Source organism: Trachurus japonicus, chromosome 14 (genome assembly GCF_045865225.1).
Source record: "Trachurus japonicus isolate A0001 chromosome 14, Traja_1.0".
Classification (NCBI taxonomy): Eukaryota; Metazoa; Chordata; class Actinopteri; order Carangiformes; family Carangidae; genus Trachurus; species Trachurus japonicus.
Genome location: NC_140920.1, coordinates 15594652 through 15611568, shown reverse-complemented (window position 1 = coordinate 15611568; position 16917 = coordinate 15594652). Strand labels below are relative to the sequence as shown.

The window sequence follows — 16917 nt, the reverse complement described above, 5'->3', positions numbered from 1 at the left end:
TGGACCCATGAAAAAATAATAAGTTATCCACCTATGATAAGGTTGACAAAGGCCTCATTTCTCAACGTTGTGTTGTTTTTGTGTGCACACCGAGTCAATTAAATCCATTTTTTCAGGTTATAAAAAGATCTTCTGTTTAATTGCCCTTTTCTTCAAGTTTAAGATTTTATTGTGCATGTACATGTATTCCTCACTGATTAAACAGTAAAACCTAAACATGGCAGACTTGGTTACATTATATTGGGAATTTAAGATGTCTGACTAAATGTGTTGGAATGGGACATAAGTAAAAAAAAAAAAAGTAAAAACGATTAAAATATTTCCTTCTGATTTGCTTCTTCTTTAAATTTTACCAGCTACAAAAAATACATTTATAGACAAAACTAAATTTCAACAGGTAAAGGCATTAAAGCAGCACGAGCGCCACCCAGAGGTGACAACCCCTCAGAATCTGTGTGTTCATGAAGTTGCAGCAGTCAAAGGTCGAGTCTCACACTCATGTTCATCTGCTTCAAATGTAAAACAAAGAAGATTAAAGCAGAAGTAAGTGATATATTTGTGTTAATATAAGTCTTAAATAGTTGTATCTTCCGACAGCAATCACTTACATAGAGTGTTTGGTCTGAAACACGGGTCTGTCAGTCCCTCTGCTCTGCTCTGAGCCGAGGAGAAAACATTTATCGTATCCTACAGTTTTTATCCAATGAGGAGAGAGAACGGCATGCAGGGCTGTGTGTGCAGCCAAGGGACGCCGTGAATGTGGCGACGTAGGGACGAGGACTGTTATGGTGCGTTCAAGGAAACTCGTATTTTTCCGACCGTGAAGTCGTACCAGTTCGATCTGGTACGAGTTCACGGGTCGGAAGTTACGAGTGGCCGTTATAGTGACTTTCACCGGTAAAACAGGTCGGAAAAACACGAGTGGGTTGCCTGGAACGCTACAAAGTCGTAAGTTGTGACTTGAAGCTGTAATTTACGATTTCAAAAGCCGGCCTGGAACGCAGCATTAGCGAAAACGACCGGATCGCTTACTTCTGCTTTAAATGATAAATGATAAAATTAATTAAATAAGAAAACTTCATTCTGCACATGAAAAATAAAAACTTCCTGGCCCAACTTACTTGTTTCAGACATTTATTTCAGACGACAGTAATGAACCACGAATATAACAGTGAGACATCTGTTACAACACAACTCTAACAGACTCATTCATTCTCATAATCTTTTTTTTTTTTTACTTTACATAGTGTCAAGTACATAATCCACAACGTCACTATCACACTGAAGAGGTAAGAGGTGGAAGAATGCTTTAACCCCCCGGATGTAACACAGTGTATCTGTCCCTTTACCCATGTGCATGTTCCCACTGGATTAATCATTTGTATGCATCACTGGCACATCTGGTTGGAAAACAAACATCTCTTTCCACTCTTTGTTGCAGCTAGTAGTTGAGTTCAAGTGCAGCACCTGATTGGGGCCCATTGATTATAACCACAACATGATGGTGTAGTAATCTGTAAATGCTCTGTTATGGGCTGAGTGACGCTCTGGTCGTATATTCAGGTGTCTCGGGGGGGTTTCCAGTGCTGTGTTTCTGCAGAAGCTGAGTCAAGACAAAAACAAAATGCTAATTTGTCCAGGCGGTGGAATGTTTAAAGGGACGTAAACACCAAGGAAGGAAGGAAGGAAGGAAGGAGATCACATGACAGAGGCAGACACTCAGGACACGGGCCGTTACATCTGCGATATGTTGCACTGCACTGGGGTGTTGGGTATTGGGGAGAGGAGCTTCGAGGTAAGACGCTCATTCCTCCAGGGTCCTGAAGGAGTTCTGCATGTCCTCCAGCAGCTGAGCAAAGTCTGCTTTGATCTTAGCTTCGCCATCCTTCACAGGGTCCTAAAGAATCCGTTAAGCATAAACAGGGATTAGGTCAACAGCAGGAAAAAAAGGTTATTTACCTCGTCACGTTACAGTCACGTCGTGTACCTTGAACTTCATGGAGCTGATCTTATACAGGATCTCTCCCATGTGCTCCCTGATCATGGCCCAGGTGATTTTGTTGTCGCTCTGCGCCGTGGACTCGACGGCGTGTCGGGCCATGTCGTAGAAAGCGATGGTGTTGGAGAGGATGCCCACAGTTTTGTAGAAGGGACAGAACCTGTGTTGCGGGCGCAGATCAATGCGTGACGCTCACAGTTACACACAAGAATCAGTGGAGAGAAATATTTTTTGTGTGGAGTTGTTTGGTTTTCACCTGTCGTAGGGTGTGTAGCCATTCTGCTGCAGGAAGTCGTCCTTAATGAGCTTAGCGACTTCCAGAGTGATCTTGTCGGTCTCAGCGAGGGAGGCCTGTGAACAAAACAAGATGATCAGAGCAGCTGATTGACCAGTTGGCATGGTAATGAGTTAAAATGATTAATTTAACAGCTATGACAGAAGCCTCGCCAAAAAACAATTGGAAAAGAAATATTACTGTTTTGAGCACACACACAATTGTCACTAACTTAATTTGGGACATTACAACCCTCAATCTGTCAATATCCTCAGGTAAAGTTAAAAAAAACAAAACGTTTTATTTAGTATTTTCAGTTTAAGGAAAAATAAGATGACAACAAACTGTCAAGGAAGATTAAAAAAAACAAAAACAAAACTGTAACCCTTTAATTTACAGGCCATTAATTACAAGAAATAACAGTTAATTTCACAGTAATGTCATGTTTTTAATAAAGGTAAAAGATGCTTTTCATGCTTTGAATATTTTGGGAAAGGCCAGAATTTCTCTCCACCAAGTCCTTGCAACTGACTGATATTTCTGGGCTATTTCTACGCAATCAATCGTTATTTCTTGGCTATATTTCTCCACATTACTATGAAATTTACCGCTATTTCTGAGGGCACAGATTTGAGTTTTTTCCCCCAGTTCACTTGTCTTCTCGATCTACCTCACCTTGCCGACAAGCTGCACGATTTCAGCCAGGTCCTCCTCCTCCTGTAGAATCTCTTTGGCTTTTGTGCGAAGGGGAACAAACTCGGGGAAGTGTTTGTCGTAATACTCGTCCAGAGCTCGTGTGTACTTGCTGTAGCTGATCAGCCAGTTCACTGAGGGGAAGTGTTTTCTCTGAGCCAGTTTTTTGTCCAAGCCCCAGAACACCTGCAAACAGGAAAATGACAAATACTGACACTCACTCAAGAGTTGGGCACAAAGGAAGAGACACTGACAATGAGGGAAAAAAGTGACATTTTAGGATGCTTATTGCTTACCTGGACGATTCCCAATGTGGCTGAAGTCACAGGATCTGAGAAGTCTCCACCAGGGGGCGACACACTATGAAGAATTTGTCATGTTAAAAGAAGAAGTGAGCCAAATAATGCATTAATAATTAAGCTGCATGCCTAGGTTTGTTCTGTTCTTTCATCTGTTGTTCTTATGAAAAGCCTCAAAGAATAATGTGAAATTTATGATGCATGGACAAAAATCCAGAATCAATTATTTTTCCATCAACGTAGCTTCAGAATTACAACATGCATCATGTCTCTTTTGTGCATATGGTTTTCTCCCATCCTCTTGTTTTTATGTTACATGACCCTAAGAGTTTTAAGTTTCAGGCTTGTAACTGGAATACTGAAGGAGCCTTGTGTGTACTTAGAAGTGGGTAACAACTTCAACTGCTACCTGAAGCTGATTTCAACATGTCTGCTCATACAGAAGTGAACTCACGCTCCTACGATGCTGACGCTGCCCTCTCTCTCCGGGTTTCCCAGGCACGTCACGCGGCCGGCGCGCTCGTAGAAGGAGGCGAGCCTGGCTCCCAGGTAGGCAGGGTAACCGCTGTCTTTATTAAGGATGGTTGACACACACATGTAAAAATGTTAATACTTTTATGAGACTGTAAATGTAGGGGCAGGACATGATAAGCCTTGCTTTCTGTCCCTCCTCGCACTGGGTCTTTTTTATTTTTTGTTTTGTTTGTATATTCTGACTAGTCTGTTTGTCTATATGGTGTTTTTAATGTTTGGTACTGTTTATACACAATTTATACACATAAAGAAATGAAACATAGTCTTCACAAATTAATAATATCACATGTAACTGATGAACATACCAGCAGGCATTTCTGCCAATCTTCCAGAAATTTCTCTCAGAGCTTCAGCCCATCGGGATGTCGAGTCAGCCATCATGCTCACATTGTAACCCATGTCTCGGAAGTATTCAGACAATGTGATACCTGCAAAGGAGATCGTATAGAGAAAACATTTAATTTAATGGCTTATCTAAACACCTGCAAATAGCAAGGAGACAGAGGCATTTACTTAAATGTAGTAAGCAAATCCTTTTGTCCCCCTCCAAATTAGATTTTTAAGGAAAGGGAAAACTTATTTTGTTCTATCAATGCTGTAGCATTTTAAATCAACATCTGGGCTGTTCCCTGTGGTGTGAATAGTTGGTACCTGTATAAATAGAGGCCTCTCTGGCAGCCACAGGCATGTTGGATGTGTTTGCGACCAGTGCTGTTCTCTTCATGATGCTCTCAATCTTGCCGTCGACTTCCATAGTAAGCTGTTGGGCGAGAGCAAAGTTGACTTTACACGTGAAATATGGCGCTTAACTGCTAAACATGAAATCCTTTCTTATTCATGTGAACATGTCCCAGAACAGTGTGCAGCTATACACTGCGCGTGAATCCACTAACCTCAGGGAAATCGCGCAGCACCTCAGACATTTCGTTTCCACGCTCTCCGCAACCGACATAGATAATCACGTCGCTGTTGGAGTACTTGGACAACGACTGGGAGATCACAGTTTTTCCACATCCGAAGGCTCCTGGTATAGCAGTGGTGCCGCCCTGCACGCAACTACACAGCACAGAAGCCTTACAGATTTCCCCTCGCAGCATAAATGAATGCATCTTTTCATTTTTGAAGGAGAATTACTCACGGGAAAAGCGCGTCCAGAACTCTTTGGCCGGTCAGCAGCGGATGATTTGCAGGTAGTTTCTCTGTTACTGGGCGGATTTGTCGTACTGGCCACACTTGCACCATGGTGAACTTCTCCTTCACGCCTTCAAATTCCAGCTCAAGGACCACATCCTGAATGCAATAAGATCAGAAAATCAGTTTCACAGACACCGTGATCAAACAATCGAGTGTTTTTAACTCACTCACAGAAATGTCATAGTTTCCAGGGGGGGCCACGTAGGTGACGGTGCCTCTGTTGCGAGGCGGACACATCAGCTTGTGTTTGATTAGGGAATTTTCATACACCATGCCATAGATGTCACCTCCCGTGATGTGACTGCCAGCCTGGAGAAATAATCATGTGAAATTAGTCAGAACAGCAGCAGAAGAGCGACATCTCCAAGTCCACACCACAGTGAACATGTACTTTTCTTACCCTAAGATTCTGGGCGGGAGTAAATTCCCATTTGAGGTCTCTGTTCAGAGCACCGATGTTTACTCCTCTTGGGATATAGATACTTTGAGTGAGGTCATTGATGTCCTTTAGTGGACGCTGGATACCGTCAAAGATGGAGCCCATGATTCCTGGTCCCAACTCTACAGAGAGAGGCTTTCCTGTTCGCAGGACAGGGTCGCCAACAGACACACCGGCTGTGGCAGGAAGTTAAGGAAAACAAAATAAACTGAGAGCACTTGGACTCACCACGAATAACTTCGTTCATCCCCAAAGGAAAATTAATTTGTCTGCCAGCTCATCACCATTTTGCAGAAGAATCAAAAAAGAACAGGGTGGCATCCTCCAGACCAAATACGACAAAAATAAAGTAATGGTTGAGTAAAAACTCAGAGCTACCAGACTTTGCTGCTACCAGCTGGACGCTGATGTGTTTTTCTAACATGTTTATTTGAAGAGAAGTAAAATATAGCAGCAAAAAGGATACAAGTCTCCTCATAGACTTGAATCGTTGCCATGTCTCCCTCCAGACGGATGATTTCTCCCACTAGCTCACTGTGACCGACTCGAACCAGCTCGTACATGGCTGCTCCTGCCATCGCAGTCGCTGTCACCACTGTTGATTGGACCAGTTTGAAAACAACAGGAAAGAGAAACAAAGCAGTTAATACAACAAGGAATTGACTGGGAAAGTAATATGATGGATTTGGGCATAATTTAACAGATTTGAAAAAATATTGATTCAAAAACCATTAATTGAATTGTTTAAAATACATAAGAATGGCCAAGCATAAAGTTGAAATCTAAAATCTATTTCAGAAAAATGTGTATGTTATATTATATTTGTTTATCATGGGATAAATTATAGATTTTAGTTTGAATTCTTTTTTGATTTGTCAGGTATTCCGAAAAAGAAAAATATAAGCATCTGGTTATTTTACTTCTCAACATCACATTGTGCAGCACTTTAAAATAACATTTAGAGCAATAGATGATTTTGCCCATATTGGCCACAGTAACATAAAAGGCCAAAGACAAACATTTATATATATATATACACACATTTATTATTCCTCTCCTTCCCTGTGATAGCTAGAATAAGTAATTTACAGTTCAGTGGCTTTAGACAAATCTAACACCTAATAAATAATAGGCTAACTAGTGATTTACAGAGAGGTGCAATAAACCAGACCTGGTCCAGAAACCCCATGTACATATCCAAACTCGCTCTCTCGCTCCTCATCCTGGATCCTGGGAAGTTTCGAGGTATCCATCTTGATAGCTTCTGTCCTGAAAATTGAATGAGAGACATGTTTTGAAGACTATCAGCAAACAAAAATGCATTCACATCACGCACTATCAAACCTTCTCTCAGCTACTAATGGCAATGACAGTCGCCACTGGTCAGGCTTTAGGTGCAGATTCAAACACACACCGATTTTACCACCCCGATCAAATAGGAATTTGTCTGTGCACCATAACAAACACAGCGCAGTGGGTAAATGAATGACCAGGTACAGCAGAGTGAGGTCAGACAGCTGTAGGTAACTTCAGTGTCCACGAAGGAGTAAGGTTACATAAAGTCGACGGGGATATGTGGTGTAGCCAGATGGCAGCTTTATGTTTGTTACTACACACACACGTAGTGTTAACAGCAAAGCTGATTTGTGCGTGTGCGCGTAGTCAGGTGACTAGCTAGCAAACACTAGCCGTCCTCACCATTATTATCACCATCATCATCACCTTGTACAGGTTTAGCTAAACTATCGACTATCAACAGAGCGTTTGGTCCAAGAGCTGAATCTCAAACTGTTGCAAACCCAAAACATCGTATTATAGCGCTGCCATAACATTTCTCACCTTATGTTGCTGTGCAGTAGTCCAGGATTGTCTCTAGCGAAGCAGGCTGAGGAGGAGCTTCGCTGTGCTAATCACCTGCTAGGCACCGGACTGTCACAGGAAGAAAACATCTCCATTGTGGCTCCACGGGCTTCCTCCGCTCTCACCCGATTGGCTCTCTGCGGAGCCAACATGGCGTCTATGGGGCAGCAGTTTCCTAGGTGACAGTAAAAGTTCCGCCGGTCTCCAGGCGCACTAGTGACCTCTGCTGTTGTTTTCATAAACCGTTTTATAGACTGTAAATAAAATTCAACGACACACGGGAATAGTTTTGGGATTGTTTAGGTTCTATCTCTTTATTGTTATGCAGTGTTTCTTTGTGGTCAGTCAGTCAGACATTACTGTATGACCATAGATGTATGACCACCTTTGTAACTACAGTTGATACATTTGTGCTACATTGTAACCTAAATATATAGCCTACAGCAGAGCGATAGATATAACATGTTATATCTATCGCTCTGGCCTACAGTAGTAAATCAAATACCCAGTTGACTACGGAGAAGCATTTCTATGAATTAGAGCCATATTCTAACGATATGTTTATCCAGAGCGCCTATGGACGTCCGACCCCCCAAAAAAAGAAAAGAGAAAGAAAGAAATTCATCAAATTGAATCAAATAAATTAACAGATGAACGTGTGTTACGTGACGTCACGTGCGTTTCAAGAATTTGTATGATGATGACGAGTAACGTCGGTAACGTCAGGTGAGGTCAGGTCAGGTGACCGTGGGAATTTAGCGGCAAAGCCCGCCAGGATCTAGGAAGAGGCTTTGCCATGTCTTTAAAAAAGAAAAGAAAAGAAAAGAAAGAAAAACAAATGATGGCTCAACTCAACAAAGAGGAGGACGAAAAAATGCGGGAGGTCAGAGAAACTGAACTTTGGAAAACATACGATACAGCGCGACGTTTTTTCCCCCCAACGGTCGGTCGGTCGGTCGGTTGGTTAGCAACGTAGCATCAGCGAAGAGCCCGGCGAGGACGATGCTAACGTCTCATCGGCTGGAAAACAACGTGAAAACTTAGCTTTAAAGAGGAGCGTCCATTTAACCTCGGAGTTAAAAGCGAAGTGCTGGACAACGATGTAAAGCGTGAACTTAATCAATTTTGACAATGGAGACGCAAATTGTCAAAGACTTGACTGTAGCCTGCTAATGTGATGTGATGGTGTTTAGTTTCCGAGGATATGGGCCAAAAAGAAGATGGACCTCAGGTAAGTAAGCTTACAGCATTTAGAGTTGTTTGTTTGTTTATATCAGAAGGATCACACATTGGTATGGATTGGTTTGTATCAAATTTGGCCGTTGTGTCGTTACGTCTCTATGTCTGTCAGTGATATAGTGGAGATCCTGTGTGATATGATTTGTTATCTACTTGTTATATGTCTACCTACCACGAAGTAGGCCTAGAGTCTTAAACAGAGTTGTATTGATGGAGGTCGAGTGATATGTGCTTGTGTGTCACTCAGCTGCATGTTGATGGTCAGTACATTGAGGCCAGAGAGTAGCCTACTGTTGAAACCAAGTGTTGTAAATCCTGTGACAGAATATATCTACAGGTGCTGATATTGTCTTTCAGGTCATCACACACAGGTGCTTCCTGCTGAGAATATATTCAAAACCTGAATTGTTGTTTGGGCCACAACAACTACAGTGCTATGCGATAGCTCCGAGTCTTAAGATGATTATAATATCCAGTGTATCAGAGTGTGTTGAATACAGATTGAGAGGGAAAAGGATAGTAAACGAGGAGACACTGATAACATGAATGGTAAATACTAAAAAATTTAATTACATGTCAAAACTTTCAACGATTCATGACAAGATAATTTCATGGCAGAACAACAATGTCATTGCTAGTACACATGCTGCGGGACAGTGAAATGCCACAAATTGAGGTAGAAATGACTGTATATCTAACAGAGTTCTTCATCAATCACTCACTTAATATCAGGATGGGTACATTTAGTCCAAAATATTATCAGGAATGTGTAGTTCCTTAAATGATTAAAACAAATACCAAGTTTTATTTTAAAATAAATCATGAATAATGTTCCTTCCTCTGAAGGCATTTGACTCGGTAGGAAAAGCACAGGAGTTACTAATATCTTTAATGATGGCTCACATTTAATCAGTGGTAAAAAACTAAACATTATTCATAATACAGTTAAAACCCACTGCTGCATTTCCTGATAAAAAGTGAATGTGGCATGATAATCTTAATAGTACAAGATAATATTGATAATGCTGTGTAGAGCCCACAAGATAGAGCCAGAGAGTGATTCAACATCGTGCTTCATCATGTGCAATAAACGTAATCTAATATATAGCAAAACCTTTACCAACATGATGCTACACTACAAAGTGAGTCCGGTCAGTCTGACCACTCGTTTCCATCCAGCTCAGAGTCATCCTCAGAGTCGCTGTACTCCACAGCGATGCGTCTGGACAGGATGGTGGCCACATCGTTTCCCACTGGTTCCCTTTTGTTCTGCTGCTCCTGCTGCTCCTGGACTTTCTTCAGCTGGATGCCTGATTAGGATATATGACATATTAAATAAAGATAATCTATCTAGCATGAACAAGGTTGTGGATAAATCAGGATAGCTACTTTCACCTCACCAGTAGATAACAAAGTGTCGGTAGAATTTCATGATGAATTTAACATAGAAGAATACATAATATTATTGAACAGCCAAATCACTAAACTTATGTATTGTGTCATAGGTAGGCTGTACAGTGTGGGAGTAATGGTTGAATTTAATTTATAAAAACTGTCACATCGTATTGACGGAAATTTGCGTGGACCAATTAATGTGTGAGACCAACTCACCCATGCGGATGGCAGACAGCAGGTCGCTTCTTGCATCTCTCACAGGTTTATTCTCGGCTCTGTTGCCTTCACTGTGTCCTGGTAGATGTGACGGTGCAGGTGGGGGAGGGAGAGGTGGCGGTGGTGGACCTGGGGGAGGAGGGATGATACGAGGTCCCGGAGGGGGCATGGGTGGGAGCGAGTAACCGGGGCCCACGTGCAAAACTCCATTATGTGGTGTTGGTGGTAGAGCACCCAGAGGGAAACCGAAGGCTGTCTGTGCTGACGGGATGGGGGGGCCCGGGGCAGGAGACTGAGGGACAGCGCTGGTGGACAGAGAAATAAAAAGGGAATTATGTTGGAAAAGTGATATCATATTGAATTCTTTTCTCTTATGCAAATGAAACAAACATACTTGTAATCTGCAGGCGGACGCATTGAACCGTTCATCCGTTGGGCAGTTTGGTCCGTGGCGTAGGTTACTCTCTTGTAGTTCACGTCAATGCTGTGGTATTCATGCTCCACAGGTGGTGAGGGGTGTGCGTTCCCAGGGACGTAATCATGAGACTTGGCATAGTTACAAGCGGTGTGGGCAGGCAGCGGAGGGACGGGGTAGTCTGGAAGGTCAGGTCTGGGTAAACAATGAAAGACAGAGAGCTTCTCATGCAGATGCCTACACATATCCAGATGGCGGATTTGTCGTTGCAAAATCAAAACTTAAGCTTCCACACAACATCTTTAGCTGTTTGAATTATTAGGTGCTATTTATAAAAATGGGATCTAAAGTCCAGGTTATATTTTATTCCTCTAAATCTTTCTCTTTAATTTTCAATGTTTCCAGATATTTTGTATAGAGCAGCATCATACTACTGCATTCTATTCATCTTAGGTGCAGTAAATATTGTCTTTGCAACATATTTTAAAGTAAGAAGTGACAGAAAACGTATGGATGAAGAATTACAGGAGGCTTAATATGACAGGACACTCATTGTAATATCTAGTTTTTGTAGTGTTTAGAGTTTTCTCCACTTTTATCATTTGCACATCATTTTCAGATTCAGGTTCTTTATTTGTCATTTTACATGTAAAAAACACAGAGAACGAAAGTGTTTCTCAGGACCAGTGAGATAAAAAGATAAAAGAAGACAATAAATACCCTAAGAACCAATATTAGGAACTAAAAACCTATATAAAAAATAAATAAATAAATCAAAAAGTACTGACCTCCCATCTGGGGAGAGGGAGCCCTCAGAGGACGCCCCTCGCCGGAGAGTCTGTGGATGGTGGTGGTCTGGACGAAGCTCTTTATCAAACGCCATCATGTTCCACTCTTGTCTGCGGTTTCGAGCCTTCCTCACCTTCTTCACCTCTCGCTGAAGCGTGCTGCTTTCCACACATCGCTTCTGCTCCTGGGGAAGGTAGTGGATGTGGAGAACGTGAACACGAGAGTGAAAAATCTTTTGCTAAATGAATGCATAAAAACAAATAAGGTGGCAGAGTGCGTGTGTGTGTGCACTCACCCTTTGCCTTCTCCTTTCTTTCCTCTTGTCCTCCGTGTCCTGAAGCATTTTCTCCTTCCACAAGTCAAAAAAGTACGACGGGTCAGAGTAGAACTTCATGGCATCAGTAGAGTCCTCTCTGTGGTTTAAGAAGCAAAACAATCTCAACAAATGAACTGAACATGAAACCCGATCACTACTCATGTAGTGTAATACTACTGTACCTGTAGGCAGTGAGGGTGCTGAGGGGGGGAGGCCTGTCACTGCTGCTGTGTATGTCAGCCACAGAGCTAGGCATGCTGCCTTTGGACAAAGCCTGCTGGTCCTGGACTGTAGAGCTTTTGAATGCCTTCCTCATGTTGATGTCCTGAAGAGAGACTGCGAAACAGCAGAGGCAGAGGTTTTACGGTTAATATAAAGCATGAGCGAATGAGTGACAGAGCAGAAAACAAGATATTAAATCAAGAGGCAGATGATTTCCAGTGAACTGACCCTCCTCCACGCTGGAGTCCAGCTGGGTGACTTTGATGGCCAAGCGGTCGATACGGTCCTGGAGAGAGTTTGCACGCCCATAAAAGGTATTGGCTTCATTGAAAAGCTCCCCAAACACATTTTCTGCATGTTTACCTGCAAATAGAGCAAACACGAAAAAGACAGGAAGGAAGAAAATAAGATGTCAGTGAATAAGTGTTTTAAAAAGAGGAGGAAAACATTAAATCTGTTTTTTATCTGATACGAGTGTCTAATCCAGGTAGAAAAATTAGCAGTAAATCGTTAATATGGCAGTAAATGTACCGTATGGACTGCACTGTGTAAATTGATAAATACTGCAGCCTCTCAAGACCAAAAAATGTTATGTGGTTATTTCCCCAAATGCTGGAACATCTCCCCAAGAGAGGCTAAAGTTAACAGTACGGTTTTTTTTTGGTATGCAATAATATTATGACCTCAACTATTTGTAACCTTAAGTGAATGCCAGGTCAGGCTCGGATTAAACTCATATTTGTCCAGTACATGTACATCTTGATAGTTGAATTATATTTCGTTTTTCAGATGAGATGATTAAACTGGTTGGTTAGGATGAGAAAGGAGGGGGTGATCATGAGGTTTGTAAACCAAACAGGGATGTATAAGTAAGTCCTAAGGTCATTTAATTTAAAGCTATATAGGCCAGATACAGTATATTCAACTATGTTATACCATGAGAATTCTTTATTTATGCATATGAATCCATTATATTTATCTGGATTATGCACTAGCGTTAAGTGTTTGGTTCCTACACATAACAGCATGAATGACCCACGTCAAATGGCTCAGATCCACTTAATGTGGAAGCTCTCATTAGACTGACTGTGTTTGTGTCTCCGCCCACTCACTCTCCGTCTTATCTGCCTGTGATACAAAGCTTCACGGTAAGCTCTAAGCTCCTGTAACTTCACTAAATCCATACGCACGCACACACACACACACACACACACACACACACACACACACACACACACACACACACACGTATGCACATGCACTAATCAGAGTATCCGTAGGGCCAGATGTCCAGGAGTAAATTTGCTTCCAAAAATAGTCTCACCCACTACATTTTTCTCTCTGCCTCTCATATTTCAGTGTGACAACTGTAGTACCTACACAACAAAAATGCTTATGAGACATCAGCACATTAAATGAACACTTTAAACCACTCTGGTTCTGTGCAAATTGGATGGCTAGAGTGTACAGTAGATTGATGCTGATACAGACTACAGTGATGGATAATGATGCACACTAACAAATGGGCACGCCCGGACACTTGGGTTGTAATTGGTTTGTTTTTAATGTGCTCCATGAGTTGTTAAAAGCTGACCAGTGACATGACACTTGGTTATTTGGTTGTTGTTTTCTGATAATCATCTTTTCAGGGATTAAGAAAATGTAAGCACTCCTAATGCAAAGTACATGTAAGTCAATATGTCGTGGTCTGACAACACACGCACAAACTGTTTGACTGCTGTGATTATTTCATGACTTATGATGGGTTCTTGTGCTTGAGCAAAAGAGGCCAGTATTAGTATTAGTATTAGTTCACACGATGCTGTATTGTCATATTGGGTCATACAGATGCTTCTCAACATGCGAGGATACTAACATCCTGAATATAAACAACTCTTACTCAGACTGCTGAGCTGGCGGATGATGGCCGACAGTGTGTTGTTGGTTACACACTCCAGCTCGTTGCCAACCCCGTCGGGCACCGTGCCGTGGCACAGGTGACGAGGCTCGATGTTTCTCTTGACCAGAGGCATGACCCCTTCTCACGTCTCGACCACGGTATACCTGCTGGGAGACAGAGGACAGTGCTCACAACAACTCATTGGGTAATATAAATGGCATCATACAACTACCAACACACTGATCCATATTCATGAGGCAACATCAGTGGTAATGCAACATGGCCTCACACCACCCTGTACATCACGTCTATTCCAGGTTACTGTACTCCTTTTCCTCACCAGTAACTAGAATAATGACTTCCAGCATTAATATACTTTTATAATAATTTCATTTTGATAATGATACATATATTTTACCTACCTTTTTGCTGTACTCATACTGATAATCAAATCAATCATAGGCCCTGTCTTGGTTAGTATAAGAAAATGTATGTATTTTTGATGTAACTAATCACTGGATTCGTCAAAGTTTAAAAAGTGTGTAATTGACAGGATCAAAATCAAAATGAGACCTTTTGTGATTTTGTTATATTCGTATCTGCTGTGTTGTACATTGGGGCCATTTGCTAGTGGATGTCACACTTCATCACCACCTGTCAAAGTGGTCTACCTATTATGTTATTGTCCATTTTTGCTGAAATCAGCGAACTTATCGTGATAAAAGCGGTCAATTTTGAAGTGAATTTGCGTGTCACTTTACACGCCTTTTATCAAATAGACTTGAAGCAATGGATTGAGAGAGAGACAGTACTTCTAAGTGGTGAATGAGCCAGCACACTGGTAACAATAAGAGGATCAACTTACTCTAACTACCATCATTTTTAGATTCTCTTCGCCAAACAAGCAAACAAGTCAGAGAGAAACTGCAGGTTGGCTGCAGAAACATCAAAATAAAGATCAAATTATAGCAATTTTAAACAAATACAACTACATCCATAATCAACGAATCTATTTCTCAAGTAATAATAGTGAACATTATTAAACTTTTTGTTGCACACTATTGTTAACTAAATGTTTTTGGGTTTGGACAGTTGGACAAAACAGAAAATGTAACAACTTATGTCTTGTCTGACCCTTCAGATTCACTTCACATGAACTTAACTTCTTTTTGCACAAAACAAAAACTAGATTTTCCCTTTTAGAAAAAGAGCTGGATGTATTTGCAGACAGTGTAGACAGGAGCAACAATTACAGTGACTGCAGCCCTTTTGGTTTGAAAAAGTTTGAACATGAAGTGTTGACATTTTGTGTGAGGAGTGAGGACAGTAACATAATAAATTGACAGAGTGTTGGAACTTTAAATCTGATCTTTTTAAAAAGTTGTTTACACAATGAAACTTGTAACAAGAGATTGTGAAACTTAAGCAAGACAGAGATGCACAAGCTTCAGAGTAGCACCTCGTTCTTCTAACAGGCAACTACGTCAATAGTAATACAATAACAAGACATGAGCTTCAATAACAATATAACAGCTGTACCAGCGGATGCTTGAAAACACATAGCATATCTGTCCTACCATGGAGTTGCCGTTGGTTTTTGCTCGTTCCTCGGTTCCAACGTATGTTTTGTTTTTTTCACGTCAGCACGCCGGGGAGGAGCAGAGACACCAGAGTCCAAGCTGTCTCATCCAAATCAAACAAACTCTGTGGTGGCCTGCTGCAGTCCTGAGCTGGGCAGTGACCGTAGTCATCGCTGCAGGACAGAATTCACTCTGAAAACAAATCTCTCTGGTCTCAAATCACAGCTTGAGCCAGGAGGGGATTTAGTCAGCAGATTTACTCCAGTCGTCCAATCACAGTCGTCAAGCTGGCCATTTGACATCCAGTGTTTTATTTCAGGATGTGTTAGTCCGGTTTGAATGGACTATAAGTCATTAGCTGCCTTCTATGAACTTGATATTAATTTAGCAATTTATAATTATTTATCGTAACAACAAATCAAATCAAGGATGCAATGAATGAATACTTTGATTGTCAATTAATGTGATAGAGGTTGTTTATTTGATAAATCATTGAGTGAATTAACAGTGGGACATGCCCATCCTGCAGCCTAATGTAAGTCTTAAAATAAAATCTGATGTTTTGTCTGATGAGGGGTCCCAAACTGAAATATGTTCAATATCTAATTCAGTAAACAATGTAGAACAACTAATTTACTATTTACAAAAACTTATGGTTAAATTAAATTAAATTTGATTAAATGAAGTTAATAAAATTAAATTCCTCTGGACTCTGGTCCAAAAGTACACCTTGTTCTCAGGCCTTTTAGTGTCTCCCCTGTAGTCTCATCATTAATCCTCTGAATGTGTGTGTGTGTGTGTGTGTTAATTTAACCCTCTTTAACTTAAGTCACCCCCCCCAATTCTTTTTTTTGACACTGCATAAACAACAGTATGTCTGTCACAGTCAGTCCATTACCATGTCACTGGGGACGACCTGGATTACACACACACACACACACTGCTCTTTTCTCACAGATGGCATCATCTGGATTGTGGGTGGGAGTAGTGTAACCCAGATATGGGTCTTAAATCTTTATTAAGTAGCACACCATGACCCAATGATGTGTTTAAAAGGCAAGTTAACTCATTTTTTCCCATAGGTTCCAAGTGTGAATGTTATGCAAGAAAACAACCTTGAAGAAGAAAAGAGGAAAGGAAGATAGAGATAGGGAGAACAAAATGTCAATCTCAAATCCTCAGAACCCAGAGTATTGAAATCAAAAAGCCAAAGACAGTAAATGGATTTTAAATTGAAATGAGGAATGTAGAAATACTCTTGTTCACTCTGATGCCATTTACATGGTCGACTTACAAAACATGTCTTTGTTTTTGCCTGCGTGAAACAAACAAGACATATTGGGAAGGCTGTATGTCATCCATTAATGCAGGTAGGTTGGTGTAAGTGAAAGAAGAGACAGCAGAGTAGCCTCACACAGGATTACACTGTGACCTTTTGACCTCAAAGCTTTGTTGACTGAAGCAGGCAAATGGCTAACATGACAGAAGACAAGTTACACTACAATTACTGCTACAAAATTGATTCACATTGTCAAAAATTACAATTATTTGGA

The 16917-nt window shown here is 41.2% G+C and overlaps 2 protein-coding genes across 4 annotated transcripts; both read right to left on the bottom strand.

Annotated features, from left to right (window-relative positions):
* Nucleotides 1–1121: 1121 nt before the first annotated feature.
* On the bottom strand, nucleotides 1122–7363 carry LOC146974521 (V-type proton ATPase catalytic subunit A-like). Of its 2 annotated transcripts, none has more exons than XM_085797972.1 (15): nucleotides 7272–7363; nucleotides 6604–6701; nucleotides 5899–6027; nucleotides 5394–5608; nucleotides 5165–5302; nucleotides 4938–5089; nucleotides 4693–4855; nucleotides 4451–4559; nucleotides 4105–4227; nucleotides 3720–3834; nucleotides 3263–3326; nucleotides 2949–3152; nucleotides 2256–2350; nucleotides 1988–2159; nucleotides 1122–1897 (listed from the first exon to the last, which is right to left on the bottom strand). In XM_085797972.1, exons 2-15 carry the CDS (start codon nucleotides 6683–6685, stop codon nucleotides 1805–1807), a joined length of 1854 nt encoding a protein of 617 aa, XP_085654098.1. In that variant the 5' UTR covers nucleotides 6686–6701; nucleotides 7272–7363; the 3' UTR covers nucleotides 1122–1804. The 2 variants fall into 2 exon arrangements, with proteins under 2 accessions (XP_085654098.1, XP_085654099.1); XM_085797973.1 differs by having other exon boundaries at nucleotides 6847–7337.
* Nucleotides 7364–9681: 2318 nt separating this feature from the next.
* LOC146974520 (actin-binding protein WASF3-like) lies at nucleotides 9682–15564 on the bottom strand. Of its 2 annotated transcripts, none has more exons than XM_085797970.1 (9): nucleotides 15362–15564; nucleotides 13785–13951; nucleotides 12113–12247; nucleotides 11845–11998; nucleotides 11642–11759; nucleotides 11346–11530; nucleotides 10537–10752; nucleotides 10143–10447; nucleotides 9682–9841 (listed from the first exon to the last, which is right to left on the bottom strand). In XM_085797970.1, exons 2-9 carry the CDS (start codon nucleotides 13915–13917, stop codon nucleotides 9684–9686), a joined length of 1404 nt encoding a protein of 467 aa, XP_085654096.1. In that variant the 5' UTR covers nucleotides 13918–13951; nucleotides 15362–15564; the 3' UTR covers nucleotides 9682–9683. The 2 variants fall into 2 exon arrangements, with proteins under 2 accessions (XP_085654096.1, XP_085654097.1); XM_085797971.1 differs by having other exon boundaries at nucleotides 13785–13948; nucleotides 15362–15558.
* Nucleotides 15565–16917: the final 1353 nt, after the last annotated feature.